At 44.8% G+C, this 16,932-nt stretch overlaps 1 protein-coding gene across 1 annotated transcript in view; it reads left to right on the forward strand.

The window, feature by feature from the left end:
- The window catches only part of camkmt (calmodulin-lysine N-methyltransferase), a 106,304-nt gene extending 89,917 nt beyond the window's left edge, over positions 1 to 16,387 (forward strand). The window contains exons 9-11 of the mRNA XM_071905085.2: positions 8,457 to 8,520; positions 10,815 to 10,946; positions 16,229 to 16,387. Of these exons, the coding sequence (XP_071761186.1) occupies positions 8,457 to 8,520; positions 10,815 to 10,946; positions 16,229 to 16,327 (295 nt within the window). The 3' untranslated portion in view covers positions 16,328 to 16,387. The remainder of the gene's footprint in view (positions 1 to 8,456; positions 8,521 to 10,814; positions 10,947 to 16,228) is intronic.
- The last annotated feature ends 545 nt before the right edge of the window (positions 16,388 to 16,932 follow it).

Genomic DNA, 16,932 nt, shown 5'->3' on the forward strand with positions numbered 1-16,932 from the left:
GTTTTGTTTTGGTGTGGAAACTACGTACGTGCACGCTCACTTGTGCACACACACACACACACACACACACACACGGTCTATGGTTTTTGGAAAAATTATGAAGACAGGAAAAACTGTAAGACCATAATCTGTGAAAGCAATTGAAAGTTCCCTGCTTTGAATCACAACATGCTAATTTTTTTTTATTTTCTCAGTAGTAGGATTTTAAGGAGTATGCACTACAAAGGGATGGATTGTAGAACCTTGACACACACACACACACACACACACACACACACACACTCTGAGAAAACTGTTGGCTGTAATGTAAGTGCTTGACAACTTCCCAGTCTACTAACGTTGTGAACAGAATCAGCTTGTGTGTGTGTGTGTGTGTGTGTGTCTGTGTGTGCGCGTGCGTGTGTGCTAAGTGCAGCATTAGCAAACGGCGTTAGCATTATTTTAATGTCACGGTCATTACAGGTAATAGTCAGGTACAGCGCCCAGAGAGAAAAAGAGAGCAGACGGCTAATAGAGGATATTTTACAGTGGACTACTGTATAAGCATGTGTGTGTATGATAGATAGAAGTAGATAGAGAGAGGGAGCAGAGTAAATTGTGTGTGTAATTTAGATATCGCAGGTTCTTCAGATTTACCATTTCTCTCAGCACAGATGCATGCTTTAGCCATAATGTGCGTCTGTGTGTGTTTCTGTGTGTGTTCCTGTGTGTGTGTGCCTCAAGATGGCTTTCTGTGTGGTTCCATCTCTGGATCATCTTCTCCGTGTGTGTGTGTGTGTGTGTGTGTGAGTGTGAGTGAGTGATTGTGTGATAATTGCGACGGTGGTGGTTGGAGAGTGATGGCTGACCGATTAACGGGCGCGTCATTGTGATGATCACCTGCGAAAAGGTCAACAACGCGGCTTCCACTCCGATTAATTATAGCCCCTACCGATGGCAATGGAGCTACCGCTGAGAGGAGAGGAGAGGAGGGGAGAGGAGAGGAGAGGAGAGAGAGGGAGGGAGGAGAGGAGAGGAGAGGAGAGCAGAGAGAGGGAGGAAACAGGGAGAGGAGAGGAGAGGAGGGGAGAGGAGAGGAGAGGAGGGGAGAGGGAGGAAACAGGGAGAGGAGAGGAGGGGAGAGGAGAGGAGAGGAGAGGAGAGGAGAGGAGAGGGGAGGGGAGGAGAGGAGAGAGGGAGGGAGGAGAGGAGAGGAGAGGAGGGGAGAGGAGAGCAGAGAGAGGGAGGAAACAGGGAGAGGAGAGGAGGGGAGAGGAGAGGAGAGGAGGGGAGAGGGAGGAAACAGGACAGGGTGGAGAGGAGACGAGAGAAGAGGATGGGAAAGGAGCAGCGAGAGAGGGAGGAAACAGGAAGGGGTATGGAGAGGAGAGGAGGGGAGAGGAGAGGAGAGGAGAGCAGAGAGAGGGAGGAAACAGGAAGGGGTATGGAGAGGAGAGGAGTGGAGAGGAGAGGAGAGGAGAGGAGAGGATGGGAGTACAGTAGAGAGGAGTGACCGCGAAGGGAAGAGAGGAGGAGGAGGAAAGGAGAGGAGATGTAAGAATGGGAGAGGGGAGGAGAAGAGAGGAGTGGAGTGTAGAGAGAAGGAGTGGAGGAAGATAGAAAGAAGATAGAAGCAGGAAACAGGAGAGGACTGGAGAGGTGACATGAGCAGAAGAAAGGATGAAATGAAGGGGGGAACGAAAGGAGAGGGAAGGGAGAAGCTTACATTCAAACTCTGTTTTTTTCCAACCACTGGATTAACGGCACAATCCAATATGTCCGGATGATGGACAGAGAGACAGAAAGCCAGACAGACAGACAGAAGTAGAGACATACTGCAACCGGCCTGGCTGCCGGTGCATGCACACATCAATGAATAACTGTGTTCATGTGTGTGGCTTGCGTCTGTGTGTGTGTGTGTGTGTGTGTGTGTGTGTATGAGAGAGCGAGACAGAGAGAGAGCGAGTAGGGATTCCTGCAGTGGGCATGTGGGTGGCAGAGAATCCTTGGCTGGGCCATTGGCACGTCTGCTTTCTCCATAAGCTGTCCATGTGTGGGCACTGAGATAAAGCCCTGTCTGTGTGTGTGTGTGTGTGTGCGCGTGTGTTGTGTATGTTTGTATTTTTGTACTATATGTGTGTCTTCTGTGGTTTCACACATGCACTTTTTTACACACACACCTCTTCAGAGCCTAAAGAAATGAATTCCGCATGGATTTGCTTATGTCCACTCTGAAATGAAAGATGGCCTGTGTTGGCTGAGGAGCGTGTGTTTGCGCTAACGTAGCTGTGTGTGTGTGTATGTGCATGCGTGCTTGCTCAGTGTGTATGCATTGGCATGAATGCAAATGCGTTTTTTGCATGTTGGACACTGAGTGCGCCTATGATGTGCATTTGTGTATATATATAGTATAACCCTAAGTGTGTGTGTTGGTTTTGTGCACAGTTTGCGTGGTTAGTTTTCCGACTGATAGTACCACACATACACACACAATGAAGTAAAACCACAATGACCACACACGGTCCTAGAAAGTAAGTGTGCGTGTACGTGTGTGTGTGTGTGTGTGTTTGTGTGTGTGTGTGTGTGTGTGTGTCAGAGATGGCTACATATCTCTAATCATCATGTCATTACAGCAAGCAGCTAAGCAACATCATATGATTTTGGACAAGTTATTTAGTAAATGTCTTCCATTTCGACATGCATAAGTGTGTGTGTGTGTGTGTGTGTGTGTGCACCTTTTCGTTTTCACTGCACAGATGAGGAGTTATACTAGGTTAGATTAGATGAAGAACACACACACACACACACACACACACACACAGAAAACTGTTGACAACTTTGTCTCTGCATTTTTCTGTATTGCTCTCTCTCTAACCCTCCCTCACACACACACACACACACACACACACAGATTCTTAGTGGCGGGCTTAGTCTCTTTGCCAAGAAACTTTTCACAGTTAGTCACATTCTCAGAATGCATTTCGTATAACACAAATATATCCCTTCCTACTCCTCACACACACACACACACACACACACACACACACACACACACACACACATACACATAAGCCACCCTTGCATCCTCCTTAATAGGATGAAAGAGTGAACCCAGTGTAAACTTTTTAAGAGGGTCTAGGTTGACACACTCACTGCAATGCACTCCACTAGACACTATATTTAGTCTGTGTGTGTGTGTGCATGTGTGTGTGTGTGTGTGTGCGTGTGTGTGTGTGGACTGTGAGCATGGGCTTATTTCTTAATGTGTGTGTGTGTGTGCTCACAAGGTTGTGTAGCTATTCCGGTCTTAAGTGGCCTAGTCTTGTTTTCCTAGATGGGAGTTCATGTAGCAACAGTGAATTTCCTGGATGGAATGAGACTCCAAAAAAAGGAATTGGAGATTCTTGCAGTAATGTCAACCTTATTTTATTAATTTGTTTACTCTTCATTTACCCAGACCACCACTTAAGAACAAATTCTGATTTCCATGGACAACCAGGCAACAGGAAATTGACTTTTAGAGAGGGGGAAGGAGAGGGAAATAAAAAGAGAAGCAAACAAACATTCACCATTGAGGGTCAGTGATGTGTCAAGTGACATACAGGAGAGCAGAAAAAAACTACAAAAACTACTCAACAGTGAGCAAAACACAATAGGACAAGACAAGACAAGGCAGCAAAATAACCAGAAAACAGGGGGCTTAATGAAAAGGGCATTAGGCAATCAAAGCCACAAAGTGTATCGTGTGTCAAAATTAATCTGACTAACGACTGAAAGTTTCTTGGTTCATATCTTGGCACTGAGAATAGGGTGTAATCCACCTGAGAGCTGGCAACTGGAGTGTGGCTAATATTACATACACAGTGCCATCAACACACCCTGAAGTTCCCGTGAATCACACGTTTCACATATGATATCTGGGAAACTACTGGTCTGATTTTGAGAAAAGTGAGGTGGATGATACAACTTGCCATTGAGATTCTGCTTTTAGAAAATTACACTGATTTACTGATGGGGTGTGCTTATACGGTAGCAATTAACTGCCAATTTGAACAAGTACATCTCCATCCTTATTTGAGCCAGCATCATGACAAATCTGAAGAGTGGGCGGGGCGCGATTCAGGAGTCTGGAACCAGGCTATGTATATGTACGTACATAGATCATTCGATTTTTGCAGAAATTAAGATTCTTGTCTCCCACATAGAAATAGATTTCACTGACTGGTCAAAAAATAGCACTTCATCACTCTTGGGGGACAACATGTTTTTGTCAGGCTCATGTTGGACATTTCAGAGTGGAGAATGACAGAGAAGTGATGACAGAAAAAAATGTAAAGCAATGAAACTAACTTATAAAGTCATAAACATGTAACAAATACCTAATATACATTATGTAATACAAATCCATAATATCTTAGTAATGCATATAAACCCCCCCATCCTGAACCCTTAAGTTCCCCCTTATGGAACTACATGATCATCATGATGATGTCATGTGTTTCCACGGTCTCACCCTTCACAACTCTGACGACATCCTGTACGCTCATGTACGTGTGTGAGCAGACAAATATAGCAGCAGCCCTCTCACACACACGCCAAGGCCATGCACTCTGACCTCCAATCAGCCTGAGTGTGTGTAGCGAGGGGAGTGAGCCGGGCCGTGCCGGGTGGGAGGGGTCAACACGAGACAATAGGCCTCTGACCGTCTGGGGGCAGCGGGTCGGGGCGGAGGCATCAGGGGTTACCTTAAAGGGGAATACCGCTCAATTTGAGGGTTCGTATATGTTATCATTTTATTATAGAACAGTGAGACCCGACCAAGCAGTGTGATTGACAGGGATGCTTTCCACTGAGTGCCAAAATCTCAAAAAATATAATTCTGTGTTGTCATACATTGTGTCATGTTCAGAGATAGCAGAAAGTCATAACCTTCCGCTAGATGTTTCAGAAAGCTTTAAAAATGCCGCCCTCTTCTTTACTGGGAGTACCTTGTACTATTTAGACAGCATTTGTTACAAAATATTCACTTTGAAAAACAGAGACAAAGGAAAAATAGCAAATATCTCATAACATGATTATAGCGATGCCGATTGACTCACAGGTGAGTTCACCAACTGCTGTCTCACCTGTGGGTATTTTACCCTAAACGCTTATTACATGTGTCATACGTGGTTTTATTTGGTAGGTCACAATGTTGTAGCTGTAGTTGTAGACAGCTCTAGAGGAAAAATTGTCATTAATAACGAGATAATGAGACATAAAGCAAGATTAAGACTCTGCAGTTTAAGATTGTCTTGCTATTGTCTATAGTTTTAACTGTCCCATCTGCCCTCTCAGTGACACTCTGTCCTTCCCTTGCCCGCAGTGTGTGTGTGTGTGTGTGTGTGTGTTTAGTCCAATTGTCACCTCCGCCCAACTAGCTCACTTCCTTGTTTTCCTTACCATTCACTTTTCCAGTAAACTGATATCTGTAGAAAAATAAACCAAACACAAACCCCTCACCTTTCATGTCAAATAAACTTTACACCTACGTATGTGTAACCTTGGAAGAATAATAAACTTTACACATGCATACATACATCCTGAGTTGAGTAAGAGCTGGTAGGCTGGTAGTTAGACCTCATATATTTATTTTTAGTGTTTTTTCATGTATTTTTTTCCATATGTTCTACAGACAGAAGAAGTTAATATTCAACAGGTAAATAAACAGACAAAAAGCAGGAATATGCAGGTAGACAGAGGTAGAGGGACAGGTAGCGAGTCAAATATTATATACTGTGTTACCTCTCCTCTCGTTCCCCCCCGGGACGAGGAGATTTGCATGTGGAAGGTCAGAGGCTGTGATTGGAAAGTTGTGTCCAGATTGCCGCTCCACTGGCCAGTTGGACGGATGTGTGGGATTATGTCAAATCTGTACTGTATTGTTGCATTTTAGTCAAATTACTCCACTCTCATCTGTGATAATAGGTACACACACACATGCACTCTCTCACACACACACATACACACACATACACTCACACACTATTGACACGAATAATGGATTGAAATTTGTCATTGTGGATATAGAGACAGGTGTTACTTTGTTTAGAATGATTGGAGTTGATTTGGGTTTTGGGCTTGCATGGATGCGTGTTTGTGTGTGTGTTTGTGTGTGTGTGTGTGTGTGTGTGTGTGTGTGTGTGTTGCATATCCTATTCTAGTGAGAAAGCAAGCATATTGCTGCAGTCAGGTAAATATGTCATAATTTCTGTACAATTTCAAGTAAAAAATTTTTTTAGAAATGAAGAAATTAATCCTTGTTTTCCCTCACTGACGCTTGACTATTTCTTTTTTTAAATCATACAATAGGGTTTTAACAAGTTGCGGGCCCAGGGGTCATGAAATGACTCAACACAAAAATTCCCATTTGAACTCTCAATTGAAGAAAAAGAACAGGTGTACTGATTCTGTACGACCCCACGGTGCAACAGAGGTGAAGGACGCAATTGTATTTATTGTATACTGTCCAATAAAGAACAGACATGATTTGTAGAAAATGGTTTTCTCAAGTGCTGTAGTACAGCTCAGTATAGAAGAATGAAGTGTCTCACCCCTGACTGACCTGAGTTTTCCTCTTGATGACCATGCTGTAGTGATTGTGCTGTGGTAAAAACACTGAATTTGCAATTATGTGCAGCAATATATTCTTTTCACAATCAGTTCCAACCATCCTTGGTGATAAGCTGGCATGCCTGTACTCTGAAGGTTAGAGTTGGGCTTGTAACTGGACGTTTCCTAGTTCGAATCCCCACCATTGAAGTGCCGTTTAAGGTGGAGCTGCTCAGTGGCCAACAGTGCAAGACTCTGGTTGTAGCCAGCAGTTGTGAATGATCCCTGGAGCTTCTCCCCCTGGCTGTAATTAAGAATTTGTTCTTGGTCAACTTGCCTGTTTAAAGCTACAATATGAAACGTTTTGTTTTGAGACAGGAACTCTAATGTTAGTCCCGCCCCCCCACAGTTGGTCAAGTTGCTGTCTACCTTGAAACAGCATCTAGCCTGAGGCAGAGGTAACCATCATCCGTAAAGCCACAACAGGCGCTGAAGAAGGAGACAACGAACGCAGGGAATCTGCAGTTAATAAAAACAATGCCGACGTTCACCCGTGTTTTGTCTGTCGCATGTTTAGCTTTGATTTTTCCGTTTCTTACTGCTTTCTGGCTGATAGCCACAACCAACCTCACCACTGGCTGCGCCCACAACAAATTCTGTATGACCCAAAACGTCCCGAACACCACTGAAAAGCCAATTTCAGGCAAGCAAGGTATTTACTAGTACACACAGGGTCACACACACACCCAGAGTGACGAGGTATGATATATCTTATTTATTGACGGTTATTCTAATGTCAAAAAGTTGCATATTGTAGCTTTAAAAAAAGGAGTGGAAAATTCTTATTCCCTGTTCACCCTCTGTCTCTGACTCATACTGTCAGACAAACACTGTATGTTCTATATTGTTATGATAAAGACTCAACCTAGTATTTGGTCTGATTACAGTAAAACATGCACACAAACATACACTCACACACAGTCAGTCCCACATGTACACACACAAGTGCACACAAACCTATGTCCATATAGACATACACAGACACACACATACTGTAAGTGCACACACACAAACACACACACCCAAGAGCTCCATGATTATCTGATAATGTTAATTGCTAAGTTCAGACTTATGTACTCATCATCATAGCGGTATGATAGCATGATGAGATCTCATATACAATAAAACACACTAATCATTGGTGCTAATCATTATATCACGTGTGTGCACATATAGAAAAACATGTATACATACACAAATACCCGCATTCACACGCACACTCTCTCTCTCCCTCTCTCTCTCTCTCACACACACACACACAGACTCACAAACAATATAGGTGCTATTAAGAACATAGGTATTAAGGATTAGAATGGAAGCCGTTAATTCGATTTTTTAACATTAAGTCTTGTTTTGATTTATTTTTTTCCTCATTTTTGTTCTTGCTGTGTCCACACGTCAACTTCAATGCATACGCACCAGGTATTAATTCCAAACACTGACGGTGCCTTTGTGTCACTTTGAAGTGTCTAAGTATAGGTGTGTGTGTGTGTGTGTGTGTGTATGCACGTATGTGTGTACCATGGGTGATGGTATCTGTGCACATTTTGGACTCTTTGATGTTCTGCATTCCTCTCAGCGCCTTGAAAACGGGCCCAGGTGAATTCACATAGAAACTCAGACATAAAAAAAAAAAACGGGAGAGCATCTTACTCATGCAAATTGTTTTTTCCCCCTTTCCTGTTGGTGGATTTATTTGTAAACAAAAGAAAATAAATAGCCTGCTGCTTTATCTAGAGCTGCTATCATAGGAATGCATTCTAACCTGACTCTCTCTCTCTCTCCCTCCCTCTCTCTCTCTCTCGCTCTCTCTCTCTCTCTCTCAGTTTGTTTCTCGACCAGTACAGAGCCAGCTTGGTTGATGCTGTAAGGAGATTACTGCGACCCAACGTAAGTGTGTGTGTATGTGTGTGTGTGTGTGTGTGTGTGTGTGCGTTTGCCTCTACTGTATGCATCTCTGCTTATCCCCACCCCCCTCCTCTAAATCCCCCCCCCACTCTTCTCTATCATAATTAGGCCTTGCCCAAAACCCTATACACATTAATGGTCTGACAGGATTAATATCATGTAATGCTTTAATGCTTATTATGAGCAACTTGAATGCATTGCTCTGATCTCTCTCTCCCTCTCTCCTGTCTTCCCTTAATCATAAAGCCGAGGCAACTTCTCCCTTTTGGCCCCGCGATAAGACCCCACGCTGCGACAGCCAAAGCAAATGGGGGGGGAAAAAAGCAAAAGGCTGGAAGAGATAGGGTTGAGATTTCTGTTTATCTGAGGGAAGGGGGGGAGCGTTTTAAGTACAGAGGCCAGACTGTTAGGGGAAATGTCTTTATATGAAAAAGAGGAGTGAAAAGGGCGCTGGAGGGAGGGAGATAGGGAGAAGAAGAGAGAGGAGAGGGCCGAGGAAGGGAGGGAAGGGCGAGAGGAGATGGAGGAGGAAGGGGAAGGTGGGAGGACGGGAAGGAGAGGGGAGGTGGGGGAGAGAGGAGGGGACGGATGGGCAGGATGGACAGTGAGGAGATAGAGACGGAAGGAGAGAAGAGAAGAGAGGAGGGAAATGGGGAGAGGCCATGCATGGAGGACAGAGAGAGAGAGAGAGAAAGATGGAGGGATGATACAGAGAGGAGAGATGGGGAAATGGCCTCTCTCTCTCCTTCTAGCATGCCAACATGGATCTGGTTTCAAATATTCTTGTAGGCACACCTCATCACTAGAAACCACTAGACTCAAGTCCCCGTTTCTCACGTTCCCTTGGTTGTGAGCGGCAACCGAGGTAACTGAGAAACCGTCATTTCCTCGTTGCGGTGGTGGAGCAAACTAATGGATTGTGTTACTAATAGTACGTTCAGGTTGTCGCCAGCAGTGACGCACATCTCCAACTTTGGCTGACATTTACAAAGTGACGCGCGCACTTCCCTCACGCCTACAATAAGTTGCCTCGGCTGCGGTTGAATGCAGTCGCTAGTTGAATGACAGACATGACATCTGGCCATTGTTGTACATCTGGGTGCTAAGTCTCTCTTCCTGTCTCTCTCTCTCTCTCTCTCTCTCTCTCTCTTTAATCCAGCAGAGATAATTCAGGGGCTAATATGATTTGAGTGTCGGCCATCACACTGTCACTGCCACAACAAGCTTTGCCAAATATTTAATAATTTGCTAAGCTGATTAAACAATTAACAAAGCAATTAATTCTCCCACCTAATGGCACTAATTTGTTGTTTCTGACAAAGGTGGTCCATCCGGTGGGCCGGATCCCCTTAATCAGCTGATTAGTGCTGGGAGGAATTCTGTCTTTATTTGTGTGTTTTGCTGTTGTTTTAGAGAGAGGGGCTTGCACCGCAACTGGAGATACAGATGAAAAAACAGCTGTCCAAAGGGGATGATCCTGCTGTTTTTGCTGCCTTTTTTGTTCATTTAGCTCATGGTGTGTGTGTGTGTGTGTGTGTGTGTGTGTGTGCGTGTGTGTGTGTATGTGTGCATCCCTCTTGAATCCATTTAATTAAAACAATAATAACATGATCAAAATATGAAATAAAACTGAAAGCCGAAGGATTTCAAAGAAACTTTGAACCTGTTGGTAATCCTCTTAGTATGGGCGGCCCGCCTGTGATGCACACACACACACACACACACACACACACACACACACACACAGACAACCACATATACATGTCAGATATACACACACACAAACGCATAAATACACAGCGACATAGACACACACACACACACACACAAACGCATAAATACACAGCGACATAGACACACACACACACACACACACACACAGAAAGACAGAACATAGGGGGAAGTGTGTATGTGTTTCCAGTGTTGATTGAATTCATCTTTAATCTTTTTGTTTATTACCTAGTATAATACCTGGTAGAAATCAAAGGGAAGAGAAACATACAGCTGGCCACTTGCTCTATATGTCTCAGCGTGTGTGTGTGTGTGTGTGTGTGTGTGCGTGTAAGCATAAAACTGGACAATAGATAAGTCTGGCTGGAAGAAATTAGGTCTGTGTGGAAATTACACTCTTCAAACACACACACACACACACTTGTATTATAGTACCCCCTACCGTACTTGTGAGGACTTTCCATTAACTACATTCATTACCTAACCCCCTAAAAGTCGTCACACCCATGACTCACCCCCCCCCCCCCACACCTCTTCCCACCCAGGGCATGGCGCTGGTGTTCGCCCCGCAGCGAGGCGACACTCTGGGCTTGTTCTGCCAGCTCGCCCAGCAGGCCGGCCTCTCCGTCTGTCAGCACCAGCAGTACGATACTCAGGTCTGGGACGTGCACTCAAAGGTAAGAACCAAGTCTAAGAATGAGACACACACTTATCAGTATGGGTTTCATTACAAAATACTGTGTATCCAGTTGAAAGTAAATGTCAAAATTGGTGTTATTTTGTAAGTAAAACTGTTTAGATTGCCAGTACTGTAAGTTATTATCTATAATGTGGTTTACTTTCATGCCATGACTTTAGAGTAAATACAAGCTAGCTCAAGAGCTCCCATTAGTTTCAGGGAATAATGCTGATAGTGCTAATATGCACTTTTTCAGTTAACCAAAAGCGCCAGTTCACAAACTTTCACAAGGATCTATTGATGACAGATGACAGATGAAAATTCGAAATGTGATGTTGTGCCTTTAAAAGTAAGCATCAGTGATTGAATTGGGATGGATTGTAGACTGAAAGGTAGGTGGATGTGATAACAACCTTAATAATATTCTGTAATGTGTTTTACTTTGGAAGCAGCAATCATTTTACGTGTCATATTTTTTCAAAGGTTAGTCTATAAAGTTTGGCTCAACTAGATATCTCCTAACTTTTCTCATAAGTATTAAGGGACATGTCGGGCAAACTTCAGTGTTCATTTATCAGCAATAACAAGGCAGTTGGGTGGTGTGTGTGGTGTGTGTGTATGTTGTTTAGAGACACTTTCTCATACAGTGGAGCAAAAGAAAGCTGCCATAACCGCCTTGGCACAATTACAATGAAAGTGAAGGAGAAAGAGCGAGAGAGTGAAAATGAGAGCAAAAGAAAGCACATAAGTAGGCAGTGTTAAAAGAAGTGATGTCCAGCTGTTAACTCCGTTACGTCACACACGCGCGCACACACACACACACACACACACACACACACACACACACACACACACAGACACACACACACCTACAGGAGTGCAGGACAGCAAGGAGTGGGCAAAATTGGTGTGCACACATTGATATACACAGGGGGGACAATTGGACACACTGGCCATTTAAGTGCCTGACATGTTAAAATGGCCTGAACCTCAGCAAGGAACCTGTCTCTCTCTCTCTCTCTCTCTCTCTCTCTCTCTCTCTCTCACTCTCTCTGACCGCTGTTTGTCTTTTACTAAATTTAGCATGCTCCCTCAGTCACTCGCGCATTCTCTTTCTAACTCACTCAAGACCCTTTCAAACTACATTTAGGTTTAGCAGGAGCCGGTTGAGAGAAAGTTGATGACATTTGGAAAAAGGACACAAGATTCAGAAAAAAGGACATGAGTCAGAAAAAAAACAAGGAATCAAGGAAGGAGGCAAGGAAAGAAAGAAAGAAGGAAGGAAGGAAGGAAATTGCCACTCAGTCCTGTTGTAGCAATGAGAGTTGCTCAACAGCAGTGTGTCGACGGCCTGAACAGTGAAATTCAGACGCAAATTGATGTGTGACAGAAATCACCCTGAAATCATTCCTGTGTGTCTCTCTGGCATGCAAGAGCACTGTCAGACCATTTGGCTCACTCTTGAAATACACCCGTGCACCCGTGCAACACACACACACACTGTCACACACACACACACACACACATAATAGGGTCAGGTGCTGTGTGTGGATATGAGGGCAGGCTGAAGTGGCCTCCTCACATCTGAAGGTGATTAAGTCTCCTCTGCTTATCTTCTGATGAACACTCTGCCCCCCTCCCACCGTGAGTGTGTGTGTGTGTGTGTGTGTGTGTGCCTGACTGACCATTCTGCAAGCGGGCTAGAAACACACACACACACACACACACTGCGCACATGGCTAAGACACAGGCTATATCACAATCCCACACAGACCAGACATCACACAGACAGCATATTGGCTAGACATAACACACAAACACACACACCATACGATGATATCACAGCGAAACATACACCACCACCATGCAGACACACACACACACACACACACACATACACACACACACACACACACACGTCCAAATGAGCAGCTGCTACTAATTTGCACTACAGATTAGCTTTCTTCAGCTATATTTACTTTCAATGGATGGACCAGAGCACAACACTAAATGCATATCAAAACCTACAGAGGAACACACACTATGGATTTCTTTTCACTGTGGCTTTAAAACAATCAAAGGGTTTGTTCCAAAAGGCTATGTATCCATTTTGAGGGGAAAAACTGTTGCCTGGACAACAGAGAATACCACTCACAAAATGTTACTATTTTGTAAGCAAGTCCTCTCAATGTTTTACCAAAGTTAATTTACTTCCATAACCTATTTCATCATCTTAAGTAGCACACTAAAATAACTGACTCTTCAACTAAGTGGAGGGATGCAGCTTCATTCTATCAAGTATTTTTAAAAAAAAATCAAGTTTGAAAAAATATGTGAATAAAATTCTCCCATTTATCGTAAAGTCTGCATATCATTTTTTTCTTTATAACAATTTTTTTTAAATCAAATTCTTGTTACAGGTGGGTAGATATTATAGTCAACTGTACTTTTTCCACTGAAGCCACTGGACAAGGAATAAAATAATGCACTCCGATGTAGAAAGATGTAATATCTCAGACACTTGGAGAGAGAGGAGGGAGCGTTTCTAGTTGAGCTGTAGGCCGCTGCATAGTGCAGCTCAGAAGGATGTGAGATATGGGTGTTAATGTTTGCTGTGTGTGTGTGTGTGTGTGTGTCTGTATGTGTGTGTGAAAGAGAAAGAGCAGGGAGTGTTTTTAGCAATTCTTTACAAACCGTCTCTAAGACCCCCAGCTCTGCACTCTGCAGTTTTCCAAACATACACACTCTCCCGGTCTCTCTCTCTCTCTCTCTCTCTCTCTCTCTCTCACACACACACACACACTCACTCAAGGGACCGACGGCGGCAGGCAGGCAAGATGAGCAGTGGTGGTGTGTGTGTGTGTGTGTGTGTGTGTGTGTGCGTGCAGTGTGTGTGCTGGGACGGGCAGACAGGGCTAGTGCGTTATCCTCTTATCCCCACTGTTGTGGAATAGAGAGGCAAGCAGCTGGAGGGACTGCAAGCAGCCTGATAATGCCAGCGCTATTTTCTAACCCGCCGTCTTAATCTTGTTACTCAAATGGTTGTGAAGAGAGAGTCATGAATTTTAATTTCTCTCAAACGCACACACACACACACACACACACACACACACGAGAGAAATGTGTGCACGTGTGTACATCCCCCTCTCTCACACATGCATAAATAGTAACCCCACTGTGTCCATGCACTCACACACTCTCCCTCCTCTCTCTCTCTCTTTCTCTCTCTCTCTCTTTCTCTCCTCTCTCTCCCTCTCAGCTGCCTAGCTACCCCTCCCTCCTTCCCCTTCCTCCAGCATATCTTTCTTCACCCTTCTCCACTCTCCCTCCCTCTCCTCCCCTCTCCTCCCCTCTATCTTTCCATTCCCTACATCACGACCCACTTCTCTATTTATTCAAGCCTGTCCTTCTATCCCTTCCTCTACTCGTCTCTCCATCCACCCAATCCCTCGTTCTCTGTTTCCTAATCCTGCGGAGAGAGACCCCAGACATCCGGTTCATCCATCCCTCCCTCCTCTCTGAGCCCCCACCCCCCACCCCCACCCCCACCCTCCTCTCTCTCTCTCTCTCTCTCTCTCTCTCTCTCTCTCTCCCATTCACTTTCTCTGCAACCTGCGCAAGGAGGGCAGGAATAAACGATGGAGAAAAAGAATGACGGAGAGGAATAGAGAGAGAGAGAGAGAGAGAGGGAGAGAGAAACCAGGGCGAAAGTGGCAATGAAATAAATGACTTGCATCTTGGCAGCGGTGCGATTAAAAAAAAAAAAAAAAAAAAAGGCGAGAGCCGATTTAGCCAGCACCCATGAAGCTGATTAGGCAGCCTGCGATCAGGAGGAACAGCTTTGCTTGTTAAACTTTTCACCTCCGCGAGCTCTCAGCCCTCGCCACGTTATGGCCTCCCCCTCCCTCGCTCTATCCCTCCATCCCTCCATCCATTGCTCCGTCGCTCCCTCTGCCTGGTAGAATTTGAATGTGAATGCTGGCCTTGGTCCCCGATGCAGGCTTAGCACAGGGGGCAGGCAGCTGCCCCTCCATGCCCAACTACCCCCTGGACCGCTCTCTCTCTCTCTCTCTCTGTCTCTCTCTCTCTCTCTCTCTCTCTCTCTCTCTCTGGGGGTCACAGGTTCAACCACCGGCCGGCGCCTGGAGGGGTGGCGAGAGAGATAACGCACATGAAGGGCAATGGGGAGGCTAGGGAGGGACTGAGGGAAAGAGAAGAGGCGGAAGAGGAGGAGAGGGGAGAGGCCGACGCAATCAGTCCTGTCATATGCAGGGGAAAAAAAGGAGGAGAGAAATTGGAAAGAGGCAGAGCGGAGGAGAGAGGAAGGAGGGGAAGAAGAGTAGGAGGTACGGCATGGGAAAAGCAGTGATGAGACAGGTTGGGTGTGCAGACGGAGGGAGAGATGGAGGGAAGGTGGGGGAAGAGACGGGCCGAGAGTGAGAGGGTGTTAAAGTGTGTTTGTATTTTACCGTGATGTTGTAGGTAGGTCAGCAGTACGACTAGGAATCTGCAGTATCAGTCTGCATTTCTGCCCGGTGTGAAGAAACATTTTTCACACAGCGCTCCTCCTAGTCTCATCACACACACACACACACACACACACACACACACACACACACACACACACACATACAATCACACACTTTCTCACATGGACAGACCTACTAAACTCACTTTCATAAGTCCCTGATCATTTGGCCAGACACTGAGCGAGCTGATTAGCCAGCACATGCCCACACTGCCAAGTCTGCTTAAGAGGGCACTGAGCGGGCACCACATGGGCACCCCATGGTGCTGTGTGTGTGTGTGTGTGTGAGAGAGAGAGAGAGAGAGAGCGCTTATCTATGCGTGCGTACACATTACAGTGGTGCCATGTAGCATACTGATCTAGTGAAACGTTTATTTTCTTACATAAATATAATTTAGAATTTGATATGTGTATGTTAATTGATTTTTTTCCACAAGTACTTTGTGGTAAGGGCACAAATTGTTGCCCCACTACTGACTTTTACTTCATGTTGAATTCAAACCAAATTTCTGAGATCTGCTGTCACCACCAACATTCCGTTTATTTCCCCCATCTCTCAGTATCAATAATTACTCAGACAAAATTACTCCTTGGCAAGTATGACACTGGATACATAATTAAATGTTACCTGCTTTATCTAGTTTGCTATGTTGGAGGTATGATTTTCTTGACAAGGCTTTCAAAACAAAAGTGGGTCCACTGTACTATTTTTATTCTGTTTGTTAATGCCTTTCATCTCGTGCGCATTTCAGATGCAGAGCGAGGGGAAGGAGGCGTACGATGAGAATATCCACTACCCGCTCCTCCTCACCCTGACCAATGGACCTCAGCCTGCCAGCCTCGCTCAGTAAACCAAAACAAGCGCGCCCTCAGCTCTTCACAATACTCCTCCATATGCTCTCAGACATTTAAGGTGGAATCATGCAATGGAGTCATATCAACAAGTTGATCCACAAGTGATGAAGAGCGGTGTTGCAGTATTAGAATACAGTAGAGTCTTGTTTATCCCAGCGACAGGTTTTCAGTTGAATTGGCACAGAGGGCAAATCAATTGGTGATACACAAATATATTTTATTGATTGACTATAGTTGCTAGAATTTCCTCATCAGGTGCAGAGCTTTTGGGAATTTTTGAGCTTGCATGCTTTTTTAGGAAGGAACAACCTCAATTCCTAAGCTGTGGGGATAAACCAGGTTCTACTGTAGCTGAGGACAAAGAAAAGCCTGGTATGTTTTAACCTTCTGCCCCATACTAGACAGCCTACTGTCAATCTGTCATGAAGGGTGCAACACTACAACACTGTCAGTTAGTCAGGTAGTCAGTCAGTCAGTCAGTCAGCCCTTTAATCAGTTGGCCAGTCATTCTGGTAGCTTGTCAGAGAGCCAGACCACCAGATAGTTATCTAGTCAGTCAGTCCTTCATCCCTTTAGTTAGTCAGCTATCCAACCAGTGAGC

Source organism: Centroberyx gerrardi, chromosome 15, assembly GCF_048128805.1.
Source record: "Centroberyx gerrardi isolate f3 chromosome 15, fCenGer3.hap1.cur.20231027, whole genome shotgun sequence".
NCBI classification, from domain to species: domain Eukaryota; kingdom Metazoa; phylum Chordata; class Actinopteri; order Beryciformes; family Berycidae; genus Centroberyx; species Centroberyx gerrardi.